Source organism: Oryctolagus cuniculus, chromosome 4 (assembly GCF_964237555.1).
Source record: "Oryctolagus cuniculus chromosome 4, mOryCun1.1, whole genome shotgun sequence".
In the NCBI taxonomy this organism is placed as follows: Eukaryota; Metazoa; Chordata; class Mammalia; order Lagomorpha; family Leporidae; genus Oryctolagus; species Oryctolagus cuniculus.
In genome coordinates this window covers 79,442,273-79,466,672 of record NC_091435.1, presented here as the reverse complement: position 1 = coordinate 79,466,672, position 24,400 = coordinate 79,442,273, and the positions used below count along the sequence as shown (strand labels likewise).

At 58.0% G+C, this 24,400-nt stretch overlaps 1 protein-coding gene across 1 annotated transcript in view; it reads left to right on the top strand.

Annotated features, from left to right (window-relative positions):
- The window catches only part of ADCY5 (adenylate cyclase 5), a 163,512-nt gene extending 139,512 nt beyond the window's left edge, over nucleotides 1-24,000 (top strand). Inside the window, 9 exon segments of the mRNA NM_001082628.1 lie at nucleotides 5,280-5,396; nucleotides 5,782-5,946; nucleotides 8,408-8,583; nucleotides 10,987-11,016; nucleotides 11,839-11,971; nucleotides 16,055-16,318; nucleotides 17,229-17,433; nucleotides 20,394-20,518; nucleotides 23,277-24,000. Of these exon segments, the coding sequence (NP_001076097.1) occupies nucleotides 5,280-5,396; nucleotides 5,782-5,946; nucleotides 8,408-8,583; nucleotides 10,987-11,016; nucleotides 11,839-11,971; nucleotides 16,055-16,318; nucleotides 17,229-17,433; nucleotides 20,394-20,518; nucleotides 23,277-23,405 (1,344 nt within the window). The 3' untranslated portion in view covers nucleotides 23,406-24,000.
- The last annotated feature ends 400 nt before the right edge of the window (nucleotides 24,001-24,400 follow it).

The window sequence follows — 24,400 nt, the reverse complement described above, 5'->3', positions numbered from 1 at the left end:
GAGGAGCGGCAGGACGACTCCTAAGCAAGCTGCAGTTCCCGGGGTCCTGCTGAGGTTTGAAGTCCGCAGCGAGTCTTTCCAGATGCCGTTGAGGGAAGTCCGCCTGTGGCAGGCGAACCCATAGACACAGTCATTCGATTCATTAGGTGCCAGAGCTACATCTAACGTGGGTTTTGAAAAAGACAAGACAATCCGACAGTTCTTCTCTTGGCCTGTAGGTGGTCCCTTTGGGGCTCCTGGTCCCACTTTCACCAGGAGGCCTGTGAACCTCTCTTGTTCCCAAACCATCTTTTTATAAAGCTTTGACATGGACTGGTAACCTTGGCCTCACTCACAGTTACATTGGCAGTTGCAAAATGAGGGATCCACACACGGATCCGGGCGGTGCATGATTGGAACTGAGACGTGCACGCAGCAGGGAATGGCCGCATTCAAGCCGCTGAAGATCAGAAGCTTCGGTGGGTCACCCCAGCTGAGAGTGAAATCCTCAAGCCGGTGCCAGAACAGGTTCTCCAGCTGTGGAAGCAGAAATTCCCTTAGTGGGAAACAAAGATTCTCATTCCTCCTGGCAACACAGCTCTTGAAAATGCAGGTAGTAACTAACTGCTCCATCGCACTTAACAGCTAACAAAGCGCTTTCAAGCACATCGCTTCACAGAATTGTCGTGGCCGCTCTGCAAGATAGATGTTTCCTATTGCATAAGGGAGCGGAAGCTCAGAGCAGTTAACAATGTCTCTGGGGTCACACAACTAGTAAGAGGCTGGCAGGGTTTTTTAAATAAGAGTTTTATTGAGATGTAATTCACAGACCATAAAACTCACCTTTTTATTAAGATTTATTTTTTATTTGTAAGAGTTACTGAGAGAGAGAGATCTTCCATCTGCTGGTTCACTCCCCAGAGGGCCACAATGGCCAGGGCTGGGCAAGGCCCAAGCTGGGGAGCCAGGAGCTTCATCCAGTCTCCCATGTGAGTACAGGGGCCCAGGCACTTCGGCCATCTTCCGCTGCTTTTCCCAGGTGCACCAGCAGGGAGCTGGATCAGAAGTGGAGCAGCCGGGACCTGAAGTGGTACCCAAATGGGATGCCGATGTCGCAGGCAGCGGCCTGCCATGCCACAGCACTGGTCCCAAAACTCACCTTTATGAAGGTGAATGAACTTGTACTTTTTAGAATATTCACAATGCTGTGGCTGTTGCCACTCTCTAATTCCTTGCCTTTCTCATCATTCCCCAAAGAAACCCCATACCTGTTAGCAGTGCCCCTTCAATGCCTGCTCACCACAGCCCCCGGCAACCCTAACCTGTGCTGCCTCTGTGACACTGTGTGTTCTGGACGTAGCGCAGGAGTGGAACCGTACAACATGTGACCTGATGACTCTGATTTCTTTCACTTGCCTAACAGTTTGAAGATTCATCCATGTTACCGCAGGTGGCAATGCTTCCTATGCTTCCTTCCTTTTTTTTTTTTTCCAGATTGCACACATGTATTTAACAATACAGTTTTACACAGAATGCTAAGAGCACTTTTCTTTGTATTTTACAGAAGGGCTTGAAACATATGGACTATTAATATTCATACCATAGCACATCCAAATCTAAATAGATGCATTACAATTTGTTTAGAATTTAAAGGCTTAATGGCAATAATCTGGAGAGGAAAAAGAGTAAGTTTATTTTATATAACCAACTAAAAAATAAAGTCAAGAAATAGTAAATAGAATTTAATATGGTCTCATGTGCCCTGAAGTGGGTGGTGCCTGATTCAGAGGGGTGATCGCTATGTCCAAATAATCTCCTATTTGGAACTTCTGTGACTGCAGGGTCATGGAATCATCAGTCCCCTTTCTGCCGGACATGGTGCTGCCAATCTCCTTAACTTGATAACCAGGTCTTTTAATATCCGTAAAAACAATTGCAAAACTGAAATGTGTGCCCTTCTTTCTAGCTTCTGGGTAGACTTCTTTAACTAAACTGGTCAATTCTTTCAGGGTTGCATCCATCCACATGGATCCATCATATTTGGTTGATATCTTCATCATTTGATAGTTTCTACTTTGAAGCTATTATGATAATACTGCTGTGAACATAGGTGTACAAATATAAGATTTATTTTATTTATTTTAAAGAGTAACAGAGAGAAACCTTTGATACACTGGTTTACTCCACCAAATAGCCACAATAGCCTGTCTGGGCCAGGCTGAAGCCAGGAACCAAGAACCTCAGCTGGGTCTCCCACATGTGTGGTAGGAGCCCAAAAACTTGGGCCATCTTCTGCTGCCCTCCCAGGCACGTCAGCAGGGAGCCAGTTTTGAAGTGGAACAGCGGGGATTACAGCTACCGCTCTGAGATTGGATGCAGGCCACAGGCAGCGTCCTAATCGGCTGGCCGCCACACCAGCCCTGGCCGTCTGATGACTCTGTGTGTAATTTCTGGAGGAGCCTTCGTACCATTCTCCACAGTGGCTGCAGCATTTTGCCTTCCCACCAGCAGAGCGGCAGGGTTTCAGTTTCTCCACATTCTCACCAAAACAACCTTTTTCACTTTCTTTTTATTTTGTTTTATTTGCAGAGAGAGACAGACAGGCAGACAGGTAAAATGAAAGAGCTCCTATCTCCTGGTGTACTCACACAAGTGCCCAAAAGGGCTGGGACTGGGCCAGCCCCAAACTGGGCATTAGGAGCTCAATCCAGGTCCCCCGTGTGGGTGGCAGGGGCCCAACTACTTGGGCCTCACTGTTGCCTCCCAGGGTCTGCATTAGCAGGAAGCTGGAACTGGGAGTGGAACTGGGACTGAAACCCAGGCGCTCTGCTACGGGATGCAGCGTCTTCACCTCCTGACCAAGCTTCCTACCCCCATTCAGTTTCTTGATTGCATTGTTTGAAGCACAGATTATTTTAATTTTGAGGGAGGCTGATTTCTCTTTCCTTCTCTTTTTTCTTTTTTTGCTTGTGCTTTTGATGTCATCTCTAAGAAACCATTGTCTAATCCAGAATCACAAAGATCTACTCATAATTTTTTAAAAAGATTTATCCATTTATTTGAGAGCTAGGGCCAAAGACAGAGGGAGAGATAAAGAGAAAGGTCTTCCATCCTTTGGCCCACTCCCCAAGTGGCTGTAATGACCAGGGCCAGGTCATCCAGGAGCTTCCTCTGGGTCTCCTACATGGGCTCTGGGGCCCAAGGGCTTAGGCCATCCTCCGCTGCTTTCCCAGGCCACTGCAGAGAGCTGGATTGGAAGAGGAGCAGCCGGGACACTCAGGTGGGCTCAGCCCACCAAGCCACAGTGTTAGCCCCTACTTGTATATTCTCTTGTAGCAGCTTCGCATGTCAGCTCTTGCATCTAGGTCTCTAACCCATTTTGAGTTAGTCTTTGTGTGTGGTGTGAGGTAAGGACCCACCTTCATGCTTTGACATTTGCCCCAGCACCCGTTGTTGAAACACCACTCTTTCCCCCATTAGATTTTTCTCAGCACCCTCGTCAGACTCAACTCACTGTAAACGCAAGGGTTTATTTCTGGACTCTCACTGTATTCACTTTATCTCTGTGTCTAGTAAGCAAGATTTTAGTCCAGGCTTATGCTTCCAAGTCACACGTGTCTTCCCTTCTGCCCAGTAAGAGGGTTCAGGTAGAGCTCCCCTGTGCTATCCCAGAGGGGAGTGTTTGCAGCAGTGCCACAGGTTTGATGGTGCAGAACACAGCTTGGAGGCGACAGAATCCGAGGTCTGTGCCTCCTGGTGGATGGCCTGTGTGGCTGCTCGTCCCCTCACTCTGACGGCTGTCTTGCCCGGTGGTCCCCTGTCTCCCTCTGTCTGGTAGGAAAGGGCCTTGCTGGGAGGGTGGAGGCTTCTGAGGTGGGAGAGAAGTACTGCTTCCCGGCACACCTAGCCAGATTCCAGACTGAAGGGCTTGTGAGTTAGATGGATGCTGTTTCATAGATGCTGGCAGCAGACATGAGACTCTCGGGTCAGAGACAGAAACTTCAATACTCACGCACAGCCGGCAGCATGAGCACCAGCATTTGGTCCTGGTCCCCCTTGTCCCTTAAGTCTCAAGGGGCAGTGGGATGGGTCCACATGGGTGCTGTGTGTGTAGTAGGGTTGGGATGCAGCTGCAGAACACTGGACCAAGGAGGGCTGGGTGAGCAGCGAACACTGTAGCACACAAGCCAGTCCCAGCCGCTGGCTGTGGCCATGCTGTGGCCCCTTGACCCTCTTACTTGTCCATGAGACCACCTTCAGAAACCCTCTCTCTCGGGCGATGGAGAGGCTTTGTGGTCTGGCACACTCCAGTAACAATGTTCAGGGATGCTCGGGGCCCATGACCAGGGTAGAAGCAATGACCGTGAAAGTCATGGGTGCCCTGGAACCTTACAACAGTGGGGGAGGGGGGACTTCAGAGACAGGGAGTGTAGCTTGCTCAGGGCCACACCGAAAGGCCGAGCCTGGAACCCAGGCTTTCTAACTACTGGTCTCGTGCTTTTCCCACCTCCCTCTCTGCCCCTGGGGGTTCTGTGGGGGACACCTGAAACGCATGCAGCAGATGGCCTCACTGAGAAGAGTGGGGACCACAGAAGTGGGACAGCCTTTCACTCCGCTTTGCCTCTCTGCCTGTCAGTGTCATGGCAGGTGAGGAGGACGGGGTGTCCACGGCCAGCTTGTCAGATTTGGTGGCAGAAGTGGGACTGGGGAGGTTGCAGCAGGTGCGCAGTGGGATGGACATACGGTTTGTCGCATTGAAAGGCCCGTGGAAGGGCTCGGTGCGCGATCTGTGGAGCTTCGTGTGGAAGGAAGCGCTCACCTCCTGCACCTGTGCAGCCCTCCCCCAGCCCCAGCCGTGTTGCTCTGCCCTTCTCCCTGCCCGCAGCCCCCAGGTCCCCTCCCAGTCCTCACACCCGCAGCTCCCACCCCTCCAAGAAGCCCCTTCGCAGCCCCCTTCCTGACTCCTTAGCCTCCACGCACCGCCCTCTCCACTGTGGCTCAAGGCCAGCGTTCACACAGCAGCGGGAAAATCTGCTTTCTCAGCTGCTTCCCTGCATCCTGCTTTCCCCTGCCCCTCTCACCTGTGGGCTCCCCAGGCCCCCACTCCTGGCCGGCTGCAGAGTCTGTGCTGCTGTTGGTCTGGGTGCACAGGGCAGGCTGGGAGCGGCTCAGAGAGGCCAGGGTAGGGGTTGCGGCAGGCAGGTGGGGGGGTGGGGGCTGTGCTGGAGACGGAGGTGGGCCCCCTGAGCTCCTCCTCACTGGGTGCTGTTATGTTTCTCCCCTCCCCTCTGCATCCCCAGCTCTTCCCGCGCCCGCTGCAGAGCCTGTCCAGGAAGATCGTGCGCTCCAAGATGAACAGCACCCTGGTCGGAGTGTTCACCATCACCCTGGTGTTCCTGTCGGCTTTCGTCAACATGGTGGGCGGCCCCATGGCCCCCCAGCGCCTCTCCAGCCCCGGGCGGGGGCGGCGGGCTCAAACCAGTGCCCGATGGGGTGGGCAGGGAGGGTTTCCCTGGGTGTTCCTGTGCGTTTCTCACCGTGGCTCTGGGGTCAGCTTTGACTGGAACCAGCCTCAGTTCCTCACTGCCGAGGCTGGAGGCAGGCCAAAGGGCGCGGCTCTAGAGGGTGCACTGCCCAGGGCCGCCTCGGCTGGGTGCCGCGTCCTCAGCATGTTTCTTTCCGGTTCCTCTTTTGCCGCTGGTCAGTGTCCGGCCGCACCTGAGACACAGGGTGCACAGGCGTCTACTGTGCCGGCCCCCCAGGGGCTGACCCCCTCCTTGCTGCCCTCCTCCCTGTTTCCAGTTCATGTGCAACTCCAAGGATCTGCTGGACTGCCTGGCGGCGGAGCACAACATCAGCGTGATCCATGTCAACGCGTGCCACGTGGTGGAGTCGGCCTTCAACTACAGCCTGGGCAACGAGCAGGGCTTCTGCGGCAGCTCCAGGCCCAACTGCAACTTCCCCGAGGTACCACCAGGGGGCGCGCCGGCTTGCTGCTGCTCTGAGACCCCCTTGCCTCTTCCCCTCTGGCCTCTCCCGGCACTGCCAGAAGCTCGGTGAGCCAGAGCAGCCTCCCCAGTGTAGCAGTGATCCTGACGATCAGGATCAGGCAGCTGTTAGTTACAGATCATGCCTGCCGTGTGCAGGCTCCATGCTACGTGCTGTGTGCACGTGTGCCCACGGAGTCCTCACAGCAGCCCCGGAACAAAGGGATGCAGAACCTGATGCACAGAAAGGCTAAGTAAGTTGCCCGGGGTCACACAGCTGGTAAGTGGTAGAACCAATGCTCTCACTCTAGTTGTCAGAATCCAAACCCAAGGAGAAAACTGTGTGGACCCTCAGCGTCTGCAGCAGACCCAACCCCACTTCAGGAAGACCACCCAAGCGCCCCAACGGTTAGGGTCTGAGAACAAAGGGAGCCCACCCTCAAGACAGTGCTGTGATGAACTTCACCTGCTCCAAGTGCACTGTTCCGTAGTTTTTAGTGCATCTGGATTTCTACAGCCATCAGCATGATCTAATTTTAGAACATTTCCATGACCCCAAAAGAAATTTTGCTGCTACAGGCATTTGGGATGAAAAACTAACATGGAGAATCCTTATTCTGAGAATGGCTGGTATTACGCATCTGCATGTGATACATGGGGGGCGTCATTAGCATTGCTGGGCGGGAGAGGGCACAGTTTGCTGGGGAGCATCAGGGCCAGGCTCCCAGTGTTGCGTGTGCTCGGGTAGTGGGCTACTCCCACACCGCCAGCTCCCTGCTCGTGTGAGATCTGTAGAATGGCAGCAGTCTCTGCCGCTTTCTGGGGAGATTTGTGTGTCTGTCCAGGCCCAGAGGGCCGTGACTCACAGCAAGGTCACAACTGCAGCCGGGGGTCACCGGGGGCTGGCACCACCTGGCTGCTTCCCTCTGGTCTACAGCTGAGGCAGAAAGCCCGGGGGAGGGGGCTCTGCCGGTGCTCCCCTGGACCGTGTTCCTCTCCCATGTCCCTGGGCCGGCTCACAGGCACCAGCCTCTGCTCCCTGTCTCCTGTGGCTGAGAGTCCATGGACAGGACATGGCTGCTGCTTCCCACAGGCCTTTGCTGCCATGCACAGGCTGCTTCCAGTCTCATGCACGTCCCTCAGTGGCAGCTCCCTCGCCAGGGGAAGTAGAGGCATAGAGAGAAGAGGGTGCTTCTGGCTTCTCCTTTGGGGGTGGAGGGTGATGCTGGCCTGCAGCTCTGGGCACGGCCCAGCTGGGTCCCAGGCTGTGCTGCTGTTGCAAGCCCTGTTGGTGCAGAACTGGGGCTGCCCTACCCCTGTGCTGCCCCTTATTCAGCCACAGACTCCCTCCTGGGTGTCGGGGCCCCTGCTCGGAGAGGCCCTCCACGCTGATCTTGAGGGTCGCTTCCCCAGTCCCAAGGACAGGTAGCTGGGCTCTGGGCTGAATCACCCGGGAATGCCCTCCTAACCTCTCTCTGCCCCAATTCAAGAAGGGAGGCAGGTCCCTTCTCCCCGGTCTGTAGTCTCTCGCTTGGTTTCTAAAGGGCTGGGGAGGCAGAGCACCCAGTGCAGGAGCTGCACCCATTGCCAGCCACTGCCATGTGGCTCCCAGCCCAAGGCAGGAACAGTGAACAGCGAGTAAGAATCTGGAAGCCCCCCTGAGAAACGGTGGTGCTAAGTATGATGGGAAGAACCAAGTAACAGAAGCCGGTGTGTCCAGGATGCCCACCGGGGCATTGCAGGGCAGCAAGCGGCCTCCAGGATCAGCTGGTTTGGCTCAATTGCCAAAGTAGGAGGCTGAGCTCAGAGGCACTGCAACTTGGGGGCCCATGTGTTTGGGGTTGCAGGGTTGTGCAGGTTTTCAAAGGTGGCTTCACACCCCAAGAGGGGTTGGGACCACAGTAAAGTTTCCACAGCCACACGTGGGGATGGTCGCAGGAGGCGGGATGAAGATGACAGCATCCCATCCGTTAGCTTGGGTGGTTCAGCCGTGGCCCCCCTGGGAGTGGTGAGAGCCTGGCAGCCCTGAAAGGTTTTAGGGCTTTGGGTTCCAGAGGTACACCCCACAGGTACTGAGGGGGCCGTGCCCTGCCCCAAGTGGCTTCATCTCACGTGGTCTTTGCCAGGAGCCCACGCGACACTAAGTTTGCAGACAGGGAAACTGAGGCTGGGAGAGGGTTGAGTAAATGGCCCGAGACACACAGCCAGACCTCGGTGGGTCAGACGTGAGGCCCGGGTTGGGCTGTACCGCCTGCGCTGGCCAGGTCCACCTGGAGCCACGTGTGCTGGTTCCCAGTCCAGCTCTCGGCTTCATGGCACAGTACTGGCAGGTTTGCATCAGCAGGAGCATCCCCACACCAGCTTCGCCTGGCCTGCTCGGGCTGCAGGGGCGCTGGGGCCGGGCCGCCCGGCTGACGGCCACCCGCTGTCTGTCTCCGCAGTACTTCACCTACAGCGTGCTGCTCAGCCTGCTGGCCTGCTCCGTGTTCCTGCAGATCAGCTGCATCGGGAAGCTGGTGCTCATGCTGGCCATCGAGCTCACCTACGTGCTCATCGTCGAGGTGCCCCGGGTCACGCTCTTTGACAATGCCGACCTGCTGGTCACCGCCAACGCCATGTACGTCGCCCCTGCCGCAGCCACACTGACACACACACACACACACACACACACAGTGGGTCTGGGGCTCCCAAGGCAGGGTGGGGGACAGGAAGAGGCGGAAGCTTGGGATCTGGGCACTGCAGGCAGGCTGCAGGGAGCATGCCTGGCTGCTCCCAGCCCGGCCCCCTGGGCACAGCACAGAGGGGGCCTGTGTCTCACCCTCCTGCCCCCGCCCTTGGTGGTGGGTGGCCTCGGGGCAAACAAGCTCCCTGCCTTTCCGCCTCTAGTTTGCCCCTCACTGCAGACCCCAGGCCTCAGTGAGCCGTTCCTTGCTGGTCCCGGGCAGCCTGAGAGAGAGGCTATTTTTACCTAACTGCAGCTGCCTGCAGCGTCTCAGGGTCCAGCAAGCTGCACGCAGGGCAGGGTCTGTGGGGAGGGACACCTTTGCTGTTGACAGACCCGCAGACCTGCGTCCGGCCTGCAGCCCGGCTGCACCTGCAGATGCGCCCTCCCATCTCATCCAAGCGGCCAGCACAGCAAGCAGGCCCAGCTGGCAAGGGCGGGTGGTTTCTGCACTGCTCCAAGGCCCCTGGCCTGGTCATCTTGCAACAGAGGGAGGAGAGCTGGAGTTGTGGGTCAAGTCAAGTCTGAATCTGCCTCAGACACATTTGGAAGTAATGCCCATTGCTGTAAAGTCTACACAGAGTGACAATACAGGAGTGAGTGCCTGAGTGGTTAAGTCACCACCTGGGGCGTGACTGCACCACATCCGTATTGGAGCGCCTGGGGCTGAGTCCCCGGCTGCTTCCCTGCCTGTCCAGCTTCCTGCTCGTTGCATCCTGGGAGGCACTGATCTTGGCTCAGGTCTCAGCCACCTACATGGGAGACCCAGACTGAGTTCTGTGCTCTTGGATTTGGCCAAGCCAAAGCTGGCTGTTGTGGGCATTTGGGTTGTGAACCAGCAGATGAAAGACCTCTCTCTCTCCCCTCTCTGCCCCCCCCCCCACCATGTGTTTCTGTCTCCCTGTCTATAAAAGAAAATGAAGATAAATACATTTTAAAAGAATTTTACAAAATAATAAAATGCTTCATATGTACTACCCTTCCCATCACCACGCCCCTCACACACAAATGGACCAGGAAGTGCAAAATGCTGCACGTGACAGAATGCACATCCAGCCATCTTTGCATCTATCCATCTGTTCACCTATGCATTCGCTCAAACATAGTTTCTGAGGACCTACTGTGTGCCAGGCAGCGAGGCACACCTGTGAGTAGAGCAGAGGATGCCCTTTCCTGTGAAGGAGAAGATGGAGGTGCAAGGAGGCATCCGAGACAGGTCCAAGAGCTTCTCTTGGTGAATGGGGCTAGGGACACCGGACAGGAAGACACCGCGCCCCTGGGAATGGTGCAGACGAGGAGAAGGTCTGAGACCATTGTTTTTATTTACGTATTTCCATTGTATTTGAAAGGCAGAGAGACAGAGAGAGAGTGAGCTTGGGAGAGAGGGGAAAAGAAAAATCCTCCATCTACTGATTCAATGCCTAAATGCCCACAATAGCCCGGGCTGTGTCAGGCTAAAGCCAGAAGCCCAGAACTCAGCCTGGGTCTGTCCCGTGGGTGGCAGGGATCCAAGTGCTCGGGCTGCCTCCCAGGACGCGCGTTCGTGGGAAGCTGGATCAGAGGTGGTGGAGCAAGGGTGGATGCAGGTGCTCCCCGGTGTCCCAGGGAGAGAGCCTCACTGCACACGCTGGGGATCAGGGCTGGAGCAAGGAACTCCACCCTTCTATGCCTGCTCCTCCCGGTCCACCGCAGGAGTTGGCAGCAGAGAATGGAGGTCCTTGCTGGGCCGGGGGAGACCCTGCCCTGGCTGTAGGGCAGCCCTGTGTGGTAGATACATAATGCAAGCTATGTATGTCATCTAAAATGTTCTAGTAGCTGTATTAAAAAGGCAAAAAAGTGCAATTAACTGAGTAACATTTTTACCTCACCAGCACATCTAAAGCATGATCTCTTTAATATGCGATCATTGTAAAATCATTACTAACGAATCATGTCCCCTTTTTCATACTGATCATTCAAAACCTGAGGCACAGTTTGCACTCTTGCATAGTCTTAGCCCCCTCCCCTCCCCACCAGCCACGTTTTAAGGCCACTCTGGACAGCCCAGTGCAGTGCTTCTCCTCTCTGCCCCAGGCTGTCAGCAAAGGGCGGAGGGGAGGGCGGGAAGAGCAGGCTCCCACCCAGGTAGACGTGCTGGGAGGGCAGGAGGGAGGGGTGCTGAGATGCTGGCTGGGCCTTGCTGTCTGCAGGGGTCCTTGGGGTGTGTGTGTGGGGGAGGGGGAGAGCGGACGGGGCAGTAGTAGTGAGGGCGGTGTGCAGACAGCTGCCCTGAGCCATCCTCCCAACTTCCCTTCACAGAGACATCAGCAGCAACGGGACCTCCCAGTGGTGAGTGGACGCTCCTCCTGACAGAGAAGGCAACTGGCGCCCAGGCAGGGGTGCGGGAGGCACAGGAGGGGGCCAGGAGGCTGTCCCACCCCCGCCCCGCCCCTGCTCCCTGTCCCCACGCCCTCTAGGTGATGTGGAGCTCCGTGGCTGGCTCTGCCAGGGCCTCATTTTAAAGCACCTGGCCCAGGCTTCCCCAGGAGCAGGAAGTGGTGCCATTTCCCCTCCAGATGTGAGGAACAGAAGCGGGCGTGCTGGGCCCGCATCCGGGGCTGCCCGGCGCTGGGGTTCTTCACTGGAGCAGGCCTTGGAATGGCTGCTTTTACTGGGAGAATTTATCTGTAACTCAACAAAAATGCAATTAGACAACGTGTGCTCCCAATTTGGGAGGTCTGGCCCTGCCCCTCGGGTTTTGTGCAGTCTTGAAGTGTGGGTCCTGCTGCCCCCGCCGCAGAGCAGAGCGCCAAAGGGCAGGGAGGTTGGGTCTTGCCCATGTACCCACAAACAGGGTCAATGTGGCCCCGTTGGCTCCCCTGTTCCCCAGCCGCCACTGGTCGGGTCCTGTCCATGGAGAAAGACCTGGGAGACACGTACTGCCTTCCCCAGGGACTGAGTGCACCTGCTGATGTGACTGGAGAGGGATGGGGGGGACCCCAGGAGAGGGCCAGTGGCTGCCTGAGCTGCAGGTGCAGGCACAGTGTGAGCAGGAGTGGGAGGAGGAGGGGGAGTGTAGCAGAAGGAAGCAAAAACCCCGGGCTGGGGAGGGGTTCTCAGCGCCTGCCCAGCTGCCGGGGTGGTCTCAGGCTGTCTCCTTCGCCCTTGCAGCCCGGAGCACGCGACCAAGGTGGCGCTGAAGGTGGTGACGCCCATCATAATCTCCGTCTTTGTGCTGGCCCTGTACCTGCACGCCCAGCAGGTGGAGTCCACCGCCCGCCTGGACTTCCTCTGGAAACTGCAGGTGGGTGGCCCTGGGCCGGAGCTGGTTGCAGTAGGAGGCGCCCAGGGAGTGAGCATTGCAATGAGGGTGCTCATCGACCAGGCTGGGCTGGGGTCACCAAGAGCCTCACCCCAGCTGCCCAGTGACTCATGTCCCATCCCAGCGGGGCTGCTCTCTGCTCCCGGGGGCCAAGAGGCAAACACTAGAGTTTATTCCAAAGCCATACTGGACAGTGCTGGAACTGAGAACCCTGAAGCCAAGAAATAGCTGCCTGGTCACTTCCTGAGCTGTGTGTGCACAGGCAGGGACACCGAGCCCAGGAAGCAGGGGTCGGGGATGGCAGGGACCTGGCCTGCATTGGGGGGTGGCCCCAGAGGCTTCTGGGAGGGCTTGATGTGGCCGAGTCTGGCTTGGAGGTGCACCTGGAGGAGGAAGTTGAAGGAGCGTCCAAGGTCATGGACAGGAAGACCAACCCTGGGCAGTGACAGAGGCCATGGGATCTTCAGGAGGCCACAGCTCTGGTCTGGGCCGGGAGCACAGGTGGAGGTGGAATCCAGCCTGTGCTGTCCCGAGGCTGTGTGCCCTGTACATCGTGTGCACATGGAGGAAGGGGTGCCCATAGGCCGGGCAGACGGTGCTCATGTGCCAGCCTAGGCTAGGCTCCTTGTTACCTGCGCAGCCACAGCCCAGCCTCTGCCTCCCTCATCCCCCCCACTGCCCAGAGATGGCCACTGTTGTGCAGCTCGCCTGCGTTACATGGGCCTGGAGGAGAGCAAGCCTGCGGCCTGGCCTGTCACCCACACCCTGTCTCGACAGCACCTCAGAGTGCCTTCCCACAGGGCACAGAGCCCCAACTCTCAGGCTGCTGAAGGGAACCAGGAGGAGGTGCCTGCCTGCCCCATAAACAGGAAGCAGCCGCAGCTTCTGTTGCAGGAAGGGAGTGGTGGGGACAGGGACAATATCTCCTCCTGCCCCCTTGGCTCCCAGCCCCAAACCTCCAGTCCCCAAGACACACTGCCCTCCCAGCCTGCAGCCCCCGGGGCGCTAGTGCCCCCCCACACACTGGGCATTGTCTGATGTGGTGCCCCATCACCCCAGGATGCACCATTGTCTCCCTGGCAGCACCCAGTGGGAAGTTGGCAGCGTGGTCCGGTCCTGCCCGCTGCCCCTGGGCTGTGGTCCAGGGTCCTCTGCAGCAGGTCCCTTTGCACATGCTCATCCGTCTCTCCTCAGCTCTTGGTCCTTGTCAGTCTTTTTGATTTTCTTTTAAGATTTTATTTATTTATTTGAAAGGCAGAGTTACAGAAAGGAAGAGGCAGAGAGAGAGAGAGAGAGAGAGAGAGAGAAAGATCCTCTATCTGCTGGTTCACTCCCTGGATGGCTGCAATGGCTGGAACTGTGCCAATCCGAAGCCAAGAGGCTCCTGACTTGGGACATCTTCTACTGCTTTCCCAGGCCATAGCAGAGAGCTGGATTGGAAGTGGAGCAGCCGGGACTTGAACCAGTGCCCGTATGGGATACTGGTGCTGTAAGCGGCAGCTTTACCTGCTATGCCACAGCATGGCCCGGTCCTTGTCAGTCTTAAGGAGCCTGCTATTCTGTGACCTTCAGGTTCATGTGTAGACCCAGGCCATGGCTTCCTGGGTAGACCGAGGCAGTGAGGCCGTGCCCTCCTCAGTGGGTCACCTGGGCAGACTCCACCTTGGTGTCCATCATGTGTGTGTGCACGTGTGGGTGTGTGGGACAGGAGCCTGTCCCTGCTAGCCTGGGCCACCCAACTCCACTCAAGTCCCCAGCAGGCTAGCAGGTCTGTCCCTCTGCCACCCTTCTCCTCAAATACATCCCCATCAGCAGACACCTGGCGTGGGGACACAGCCTCTGCCCCAGCCCAGGCTTCCCAGCTGCCCCTTGCAGGGGGACCTAGAGCCCGGGTGGGGGCTGATAGAGAGCTGGGGAAGCCTGGGGCCTCAGCTTTCCAGAAACACCTGCAGAAGGAGCCCCGTTAGCCGCAGGCCTCCTCCCGGCCTAAACGCCAGGTCTCAGTTCTCAGCAGAGCCTGCTCTTGTCCTCTCTTATGAGGGCACCAAGAGGCTGCGGACCCCTGAGCCTTCCTGCCAGGCCAAGATGCAGCCCCACAAGCAGTTGGCAGTGACGTGTGCTGGGAGGTCCCCAGAGGTGGCAGGAGCGCCTCGCTGGGCCCTGGAGATGGAGCTGTCTGCAGCCTCCACCACTCTGCCTGGTGCTCTGTGCAGATGCTCTGGGAAGGACAGTGTCCCACTTCTGCCACCTGCTGGGGGCGGGGCAGGCCGAAAGGAGTTGTGTGCCTGGGCCTAGAGCTTCAGTGTGCCTGGGCCTGGGGAGCAGTCTCAGCAGGTGGCAGGAGCTAGGCTGTCAGCCTTCTGGGGCATTGGCTGAGGTGGGCGGGTCAGTGGCTGCAGCTCCTCCATGGGACGGCCCCCAGGAGAAGTACGGGAGCCCATACTCCATCCTCCCTTGGCACACCTGGGAGCGGGAAGCTTATTCCTGGGGTAGGGTGTGGCCAAGGTGTCCCCTGCCCCACAGAAGCAGAGGCCCCTGGGCTGGAAGCCTGGGACCCTCCTGGCATCTGAGGATGTCATGTGGGAAGTGGGGATCCTTAGGGTCCAGGCGTCCCCTGAGGTACAGCCCCGGTCCTCACAGCCCTGAGTCCAGTGGTCCCTGGAGACCTCATGCTATGGACAGCATGGCCAGGAGATCCGGCCACCTGTGGGGCAAGGCTTGGTGGCTGGGCTTTGGGGCCCTGGAGTCTCTGCCCTAGGAGTTTCCCTCCTCGTTGTTCCCAGGTCTTTTTTTTTTTTTTTTAAACATTTGTGTATTTATTTGGCACACAGAGTGACACAGGGGAAAAAGAGAGATCTTTGATCTGCTGGTTCACTCCCCAGATGGTCACAACAGCCTAGACTGGCCCAGGCTGATGCCAGGAACTCCATCTGAGTCTCCCATGTGGGTGCAGGGGCCCAAGCACTTGGGCCATCCTCCACTGTCTTCCCAGACACATTAGCAGGAATCAGAAGCACAGCAGGTGGTATGCAAACCAGCACTCATGGGTTAACTCACAGCTTAACCCGCTGTGCCACAGCGCTGGTACCTGGACCCAGGTCCTACAGCCCTGGGAAGCTGCACCAGTTCCTTCCCTAGGGAAAGCCCCACCTCCCCCCCAAGAGAGAGCCAGGGCCTTGAGCTGCAGTCCTAGCCCTGCTGGGGCTTCTGGTTGCCTCTGATAGGAAAGCGTCTACGTTGAATTGGGAAAGACCGGGCCTTCCCTGCCTGCTTTCCAGTACTCACTGCCAGGTAAAGGGTGAGCGTACTGTCTGCCCCCAGGGTAAGGAAGCCGCTGCCTCCACCCCGTGGTCCTGGGTCCCCTGAGCACTGTGGTCGGATCAGTGGCCGTACAGACGCCTCTCTGCATCAGCCCCCTGTGGGCCACTATGGACTTCCTGACCAGAGGGCTTGGCACTGGCCCTTTAACCTGGGGGGGGTGGTGGTGGTGAGCGACCATCAGTGCCACCTGTGCAGACCCAGGGCCCAAACCAGGGGAAGCCAAAGCCAGCGGTGGTGTCCTTCTGTAGCCTTGGCTGGTACCTCCTGGCCACGTCTGGCTCAGTGGTGAGTCCTCTCTCACAAGAGCCCGAGCTTGGAGAAGGCTTTGGTGGTCCCTGCTCCACTCAAGAGATCAGTCCCAGGCACTGGCCACATGCTTTTCTGGGTGTATTTTCTGATATTGAGAGCAAAACACAAGGTCCGGGAGCCTGGGGGAGCCAGAGGGCCAGCTGGGGTGTGGGCTTTGGACCATGCCTTCCTCTAGGGATGGGCTCCCGGCAGCCCCTCCTCCAGGACCTGTGCCCCCCCACCCAAGGCCCATGCTCCCGTGGGGGTCACTTCCCCAGAGGCAGGCAGGGAGAGCGCATGCCCACAATGCCTTCCTTCTCCCTTTGCCAAGGGCGTGCTCTTTAGGGAAGGCTTGGAGTAGAGCCAGCAGAGAGGGGAGGAGAGCCAGCCGGGGCACGTGGTGAAACCCCGGGCCTGGTGCGGCCGCCTCCCTCTGACCTGGTCCCGTGTCCCCAGGCCACGGAGGAGAAGGAGGAGATGGAGGAGCTGCAGGCCTACAACCGGCGGCTGCTGCACAACATCCTGCCCAAGGACGTGGCCGCCCACTTCCTGGCCCGCGAGCGGCGCAATGACGAGCTGTACTACCAGTCCTGCGAGTGCGTGGCCGTCATGTTCGCCTCCATCGCCAACTTCTCCGAGTTCTACGTGGAGCTGGAGGCCAACAACGAGGGCGTCGAGTGCCTGCGGCTGCTGAACGAGATCATCGCCGACTTTGACGAGGTGCTGCCCCGGGGAGGGCGTCCTGTGCTCCAGCACCTGGGGGTGGGCAGTGATGCGGGAGCCCGATGTGGTTCCGGGCACTGTCGTAGGCGCCTTGCATACGTGTTACAGATGAGGGACTGAGGCCCATGGACCTGCAGGGTCTTGCCCAAGGTCACTGCCTGTAAGTGGCAGAGCTAAGGATTCCACCCAGGCTGTTGAAACTTGAACTTGCAAGGCCTGCCCAGCTGGCTCACCAGTCACTGCATTGTCTAGTGTCTGTGCCTGGGAGAGTCCCAGGCTAAGGGGGGAGGCAGGCCAAAGACATAAGGCCCTGGGCTGCAGGGAAAGCCACAAAACCTTGTTCCACCTCCTGGAGTGCCCAGTGTGTGGCTGCCCCGGGGATGCTGAGCCCAATAGGGCAGTCTCAATAGGGCGGTGAGGGTGAGGGGCCAACCCCTGCAGGAGCACAGGGCCTGGGCATAGGGCACAAAGAGGAGGGGGCAGTGTCGCAAACCCAGGAGACCCCTAGGGCAGTGGCCTGCCTGGAGGAGACGGCACTGGGAAGGCTACAGCAGGGCCAGGATGAGGAAAGGGTGCCCCCCAGGCAAGGATGGACAAGTTTCCCAGGGTGGGGTGGGGGCATGACCAGGGAGGGAGGAGATGGCCATGCAGCCCCTGTTGGGGACACAAGACCCAGAGGTGATGAGTGTCCGCGGGGGCTCTCCGGGAGGGGGGCATAGGCCACAGCTGCTCTCCAGCAGGTAGGCAGGGTGCAGGAGGCCTGACTGCCTTGACGAGTGTCAGAGGCTTCGCTCTGCTGGTGATGGAGACTGTGAAAGGGGCACCCCGGGGCCACGCTGCTGCTACTCCCTGGGGACCTCGATGTCCCTGCCTCGGGGTGACCCGCGTGTGGCCATCTTCTGTCCAGATCATCAGTGAGGATCGGTTCAGGCAGCTGGAGAAGATTAAGACCATAGGCAGCACCTACATGGCCGCCTCGGGCCTCAACGACTCCACCTACGACAAGGTGGGCAAGACACACATCAAAGCGCTGGCCGACTTCGCCATGAAGCTGATGGACCAAATGAAATACATCAACGAGCACTCCTTCAACAACTTCCAGATGAAGATCGGTGAGCGGGGCTCTGGGCGCGCCCCGGCCCGTCCTGTGTGTGCTGCTCGGGGTGGGTGGCAGGAGGCAGGGGCCACCGTGGAAGTGGGGGAGGGGCAGAGAGCAGCGACCCACAGGCAGGACACCCCCTGTCCCTTGCTCGCCCCTGCTGGCCCCTGCCTGGAAGGCTTTGTGCTATGCTCCATGCTCAGGGCAAGAGACTGTCGGGGCTGCCCCTCGGGCAGATGCTACCGTGTGTCCCCAGCAGTGCGGACCTAGTCACCGTGTTACACGCTACAGTGTTCATTCAGTAATTTCAGATTCATTCGGTAAAAATGAGAAACAAGAGAAGCAAATACATGACACATTTGCAGTAGAAAGTGTATAAACACAAGTTATTACACTTGCAAATGTACAAAAGTACTGAATATGTAGTCTGCAAAACAGCTAGCAAAGTAAGATGAATAAAGTGACATATTTTTAGAAACTAAACATGAAAAGAATCATGTCCTGTGGACAATGAAACAATTACGCCTTAGCTCTTAGGATAATCTTTTTTTTTTTTTAAGATTTATTTATTTATTTGAGAGGCAAAGTTACAGACAGAAAGAGGGAGAGGCAGAGAGAAAGGTCTTCCATCTGCTGATTCACTCCCCAGATGGCTGTAATAGCCGGAGCTGAGCCGATCCAAAGCCAAGAGCTAGGAGCTCCTTCAAGGTCTCCCTCTCACCCTACGGGTGCAGGGGCCCAAGGACTTGGGCCATCTTCCACTGCTTTCCTAGGCCATAGCAGAGAGCTGGATCGGAAGTGGAGCAGCTGGACTCAAACCGACACCCATATGGGATGCTGGCACCGCAAGCGGAGGCTCAATCTACCACACCACAGCGCCGGCCCCAGGATAATCTTAAAAATGAAAATGGGGGAGTGGGGTCATCGCTGAGCCAGGGCAGGGAGCAGAAGCTGCAGCTGCCATGGAGGCTTTCCTGGTCCACACACAGCACGGAGAGAGAGGATAAGGGTGTGAGGAGAAGTCCCAGGGTCTTCCCTGGGCTCCTTTGTCACATATCTCGCCCTTGCGGGATGGGGTGGCATCCCCAAGGCAGAGGCCCTGGGTCAGTTTCAGAATAGCTAGGGTTACGTCTGACTCATTCAGGAAATCTTGGCACCAACAACACAGATATTTTCCCTTGCTCGTATTTTGTCATTTTAACCACCCCGGCCTTTTCTCTGGATACGTTCCAGTCCTGTAGAGAGCTGAGAGAATGGTACAGTGAGAATCCGCATGCATCTCTGCACACGCCCACCCCTGCTCCGCCTTGCAGTGTGCACACCCTGATTTCAGAATCACAGCTCTGAATGGGGTGCCGCGCACAGTGTTGCTGCCCTGCGTCCGTGCTGGGCAGGGTCCTGCCAAGGAGCACAGCCTGTGCAGTGCGAGTGACTTTCGCGGTAGAGACTTAGCTGTGCAGGGAGCTGGAGGTGGTGGAGGTGAAGGATGCTTCCCGAGAGCTGCACTTCAATGCATCATCCGCAGCCTGGGTGCGTCACAGGCCATCAATGATTCAGATTTCTAACTTTAAAAAGTAGCAGTAATTTGCTAACAAAAACATCGGCATTCCAGTTCTTAGAAGGAGCACATTAAATGGAAAGATTGGATGCCTGAGAAATAGTATTGTGATCACAGCCGTCCTCCGATCTTTCATTCTGGCCTGAGTGGCGGGATCCGGGCTTTCCCTCAATGAGCTGTTTCCTGCTGCGGTCACAGTGCTCTGTGGACTCGTGTTGGCTGCTGGAGAGCCCAGGCGCAGCCGGCTGGGGCTGCCTGGACCCACCTGCAGCCCACGTTTGTGTCTCCTTTGCTCTTGGTTTTGTGCACAGCTGCCCTTCTTTGCCTCTGCCCCACCCCCATCTTGCCCACCTACACTGGTGTGTATTTCCCTCTTGCTGTCTCACCTCCTGTGTTGGGCCAGGACTGGGAGTTGAGTGATAGACTCTACTGAGCAGGAGGAGACAGTCGGGAGCCTCGTGTGGCTGATGACTTCCCTCTGACTTAGGAGCCGCTCCTCTGGTGGGCGTGCCTTTGGAAGTCATCGGAAGCCACCCGGAGCTTGTTCATGGTCAGGAGGTAGACAGTCCAGCTGGGAAGTAGCACATGGGGTAAAAAAGCTGTATGACAGGATCAACCGGGAGGACTTGTGATGCTGCTGTGTGGCCCCCAGGGTCTAGGTTGGAGCCTGCTGTGTTCTCAGTCCCACCCCACATGAGAACAGGCAAGCACCAGCAGGAGGGAGACAGTTTATATACTAGGAGGGAACGCCCTGACACTTGGAGACAGGGCAGGAAATGCCTGGAGGAGGCCGGCTGAGCCTGATGGATGAGGGCAGGACCAGCCTGGACACAGGAGGCAGGGAGGGTGCTTGGGTGGGAGAAGCAGCTGAGCCCAGACTCCCAGGCAGGTCGCAGGTTAGTGCCTTGGTGGGGACTGGGAAGGTAGACAGAGGTGCCAGGAGAGAGATGGAGAGCCCAGATGCTGCCTGGGGTTGGTCCTGGCGCTGTCCACCCTGACTCAGAGGCCCAGGAGCAGGGTGACTTAGAGATGGTGGGGCAGGGAGATGGGGCAGGAACCTGAGGATGGCGGGGAGCAAGTTAGAGGGATGAGGGAGAGGAAAGGCAGGAGTCTGACTTGGCGAGCACTTCAGTGCCCACCAAGAAAGGGACTGTCAGGAAGAAGCAACTGGGTTATGGACAAGGGCACTGGAGACCTTGACGAGGGTGCTGTTGGCGATGGACTCGCAGGAGCTGAGCATGGGCTGGGTGGTGAGGACGCAGGGGGAGAGTTCCTGTGGTCCTGATTCCCAAGCATTTTGTGGGAGCAGAGGAGCAGGAGACTGCAGGGCTGGGTGTGGCCTTGGGTCCAGGGCAACCCAGTTAGGCAAGAGTTGGTCTTCACCTGATTAGCATGGCTGACCTCTGATCCTGCAGGACTCAACATTGGCCCCGTGGTGGCTGGGGTGATCGGGGCACGTAAGCCCCAGTACGACATCTGGGGCAACACAGTGAACGTGGCCAGCCGTATGGACAGCACCGGCGTGCCCGACCGCATCCAGGTGAGTGCAGGAGCACCCCACACACTCCTTACCCACCCTGGGGCCTCTGTCTGGTGCTAAAGCATCCTCAGGGCAGGCCTCCTGTAGTTCCCAGGCAGAATTTCTGCAGCGAGATTCAGAGGGGGTGAGCGGTTGGTGCTGATGCCTTGGAAGTCTGCAGACGGTCGTCACGGTTCAGGCTCTCAGGACCTTGGACAGATCTTGAGGCTGCGCAGAGCCCTCTACTGGGCACAGAAGGAAGCGAGGGAGGTGGAGGCCAGAGCTGAGAGTGCTAATGGGAGCCTCAGTGCCTGACGGCCCAAGCACAGAAAGAGGACAGGAGCACAACTAGAGGCAGCAGGGTCTTGCCCAGTGGACTCCAGACACTCAGGGCCGGTTCAGGAGACCCAGGGCAGGTGCTGGTTCCTGGGATGGCGCCTCCACCAGCCTTGCCAGAGCCCCTGAGCTGTTTTTTCTCCCCATCTTTTTTTTTGTTGTTGTTAAGATTTATTTTTTTTTTACTTGAGAGTCATATTTACACAGAGAGAGGAGAGGCAGAGAGAGAGGGGTCTTCCATCCGTTGGTTCACTCCTCAATTGGCCGCAACGGCCGGGACTGCGCTGATCTGAAGCCAGGAACCAGGAGCTTCTACTGCGTCTCCCACGCGGGTGCAGGGGCCCAAGGACTTGGGCCATCCCCCACTGCTTTCCCAGGCCATAGCAGAGAGCTGGATGGGAAGTGGAGCAGCCAGGACTCAATCGGTGCCCATATGGGATGCTGGCGCTTCAGGCCAGGGCGTTAACCCGCTGCGCCACAGCGCCAGCCCCTTTCCTCCCATCTTCTGCAAGCTGGTGCTGGGTGCGCCCGTCTGCTGCCTCCAGCTGCTTGCCTTTGTTTGTCTCGGGCCCTCCTCGATTCTTCCTGCCCCAGCTGGACAACAGTGAGGCTCGGAATGAGGCTCTTGTCCTGCTCTGCCCTGAACCCCAGGTCCCCATGAGACTGGGGAGCTAAGCTTCCCTGGCTTTGGTTTCCCCAAGTGCTGATTGTACTGTTTTTAAAAAGATTTTCAATTGACTACTTATTTTCATTTTATTTGAAAGGCAGGGAGACACACACAGTCAAAGAGAACAGAAGAGAGATCTTCCACATGCCGCTTCACCCCTCAGATGCTCACAACATCAAGGGCAGGGCCAGGCCAAAGCCAGGAGCCCAGAACTCAGTCCAGGTCTCCCACATGGATGGAAAGGACCCAAGTATTTAAGCCACCACCCGTTGCCTCCCAGGGCGTGCGTTAGCGGGAAGCTGGAATAGAAGCAGAGGAACCAGTACTCAAACCCAGGCATGCCAGCACGAATGCAGGCCTCCCAAATGTCAGCTCAACCAACTGTGCTATTTTAGGGCCTTTTTGCCAAAGCCGAAACTGCTTAAATGTGCCCCCACCCCTTCCTCCTGCAGGGGCTGAGCAACGTGGCTGACCCTGGCCTAGGCCGGGCTGGCTGTGCACACATCTGAGGGGTTAGGACCAAAAGGCTTCTTCTCTCCTCCATCCCTGTACTGAGGAAGCAAGGAACTGGCCAGATGGGAACTAGGATCCTGATGAGAGATGGGGGCAGGGGCAGGTTCGTTCCCAGGGCTTCTGCCCCACCTGGGGCCAGGCATGGGGTCTCGGTGTGCAGTCATCCCAGGAACCAGGACCCCACATCCACCGAGGCCACACCACAGCAGGAACCACGGTCACGACAGAGCAGGGTCACCCTTCAGCAGCCCACCCAGTCCTCCCCGGCGCTGCCAGTCTCTGGGCCGGAACCCTCTCCAGCTGCGCTCAGGGCTGTTGGTCCTCCCGGGAGGCAGCCGGCCAGCCCTGCTCGAGGCTCACCCGGCAGTAGCAGGGTGCCAGTCATGAGGCCCCCAGCGAAGGCAGAGCAGGCACGAGATTGGAACTGAAGCCCGGCAGGGCCGTTCACTGCCGGTGACTGCAGGTGAGTGACTCAGCTCTGCTGGGCCAGAGAACAGCAGGAGGCGGCTCACAGAGATGAAAGGAGCTGCGGCTGGCGCTCGGTGGCGAGCACCAGCTTTAAGTCCGGTCTGAGACGGAGTGCGACTCCTGTGCGCTGCACTGGGTGCACACTGGGGCGCTGGCTGCAGCCGCCTCAGCCTGCCGTGGAAGCCCCTGGCCCTGGCTGTCTGCCCCTGGCCTCATGTGAACCGAGGACAAGTCCTCCACACGTCAAGTGGCAGTGGAGTGGCGCCCATCAGATGCTCTTCACAGTGCCTGACACAGATGGAGCAGGTGCGGAGAACAATGGCCGTTAGCACAGTCTGCTTCTCTCCTTCCTTTTCTGTCTGTCCTTTTCTTCCATTTGAAAGGAAGAGCGACTTCCCTCCTGCTGTTTCACTTCCCAAATGCCTGCAGTCGCCAGGGCTGGGTCAGGCCAAAGCCAGGAGCCAGGAACTCCACCTGGGGGGTCTCCCATGTGGGTGGCAGAGACCTAAGTACTTGGGCCATCATTTACCGACTCCTGGATGCAGCGTCAGGGAGCTAGATTGGAAGAAGAGGAGCTAGGGCTCCATTCACACCCAATGTGGGGTGTGAGAGTCCCCGGCACAGTGTCTGCCCCTGTCGTGGTCTCTTCCAGGGAGCACATCTGAGGAGGAGCCGCCGCAGCGCACTGGCCAGCCCACCCCTGTGTCAGGACAGCAGCAGGGTGTGAGCTGTGCCCCCAGGTCAGTTCATGGCTGAGGTCATCAGTAGCCTGTCCTTTCTCCTTTGCCTCCTCAGGTCACCACGGACATGTACCAGGTGCTGGCCGCCAACACATACCAGCTGGAGTGCCGGGGTGTGGTCAAAGTCAAGGGCAAAGGCGAGATGATGACGTACTTCCTCAACGGCGGGCCCCCGCTCAGTTAGCAGCGGCGCGCGGGCACCGGGCAGCCTGGCCTCGGCAGGAACGGCTGCCAGGAGGGTGCGGGCAGCCTGGCTCCGGCCCCCGGGCCGTGCGCCTGAGATTTCCCATTTTGCCTCCAGAAGCAGCTTCTGCCTTCGCTGGTGGGCGCGGCCTCCGTGCCAGGCCCCGGAGTGCCAGCGTCCTGCGAGCACCAAGCTGACCAAAGATGTTTCCCGCTGGAGAAGACGCGCCGCTCGACTCGACCGAATCCGGAGTCCTCCGCAGGGTGCTGCGGCGTGTGCGGGTGACTGGCCCTGTGGCCCGCGGCGGGGCCGAGGGAGCCTGGGAGGGGCGGGACGGGAGCCTGGACTGCGGCCCAGGGGGACGCAGGGATCCTGAGGGCTCTGCTTTTCCTTGTGAGCCTTTCATCTTCGGCAGCGGCTGCGCGCCCGGCCCCGCCGAGAGCTTGCGGGCCGGCCGGGGCTCTGGCTTCGGTCTTCATCGCCTTGCTCCGCCCGCACCGCCGCCGCGCGCAGACCGCGCCCCGGGAGGGAAGCGGGGCTGACTGAGGAGACCAGACCGGAGGACGCCGAGCAAGGAGTGGTGTTCTGACGAAAAGAAAATATTTATTAAATAAAACGAGTTTTCTGTGCACTTCTTTAGACCATGCTAGTTGTACGCGTGTAAGAGACACAAGCAAACGGATGGCACTGGGAGGGAGGGCGGGGACCCCAACTTGTCTCTTTTGTATTTTTTATTTTGTATTATTGAAAACCTTGGAGATCTCACAGATATGCCAAATTCTATATTTTGTAAATTCTCTATATTCGAAAGCAGCCGCGCGCAGCGGCGCGTCCGTGCTCGCTGGTGCCGTGTGTGTGTCGGTGCGTGTGCTGGTGTGTGTGTGCGTGTGGTCACGCTGTTGAACCGCTCTCCTCCGCTTCAGGTTTGGCAGTTTTGGGTTTTCCCAGGTAGAGCCAGAGCAAGGGGGCGTGTCCTCCGCGGGCACCTGTGTGCA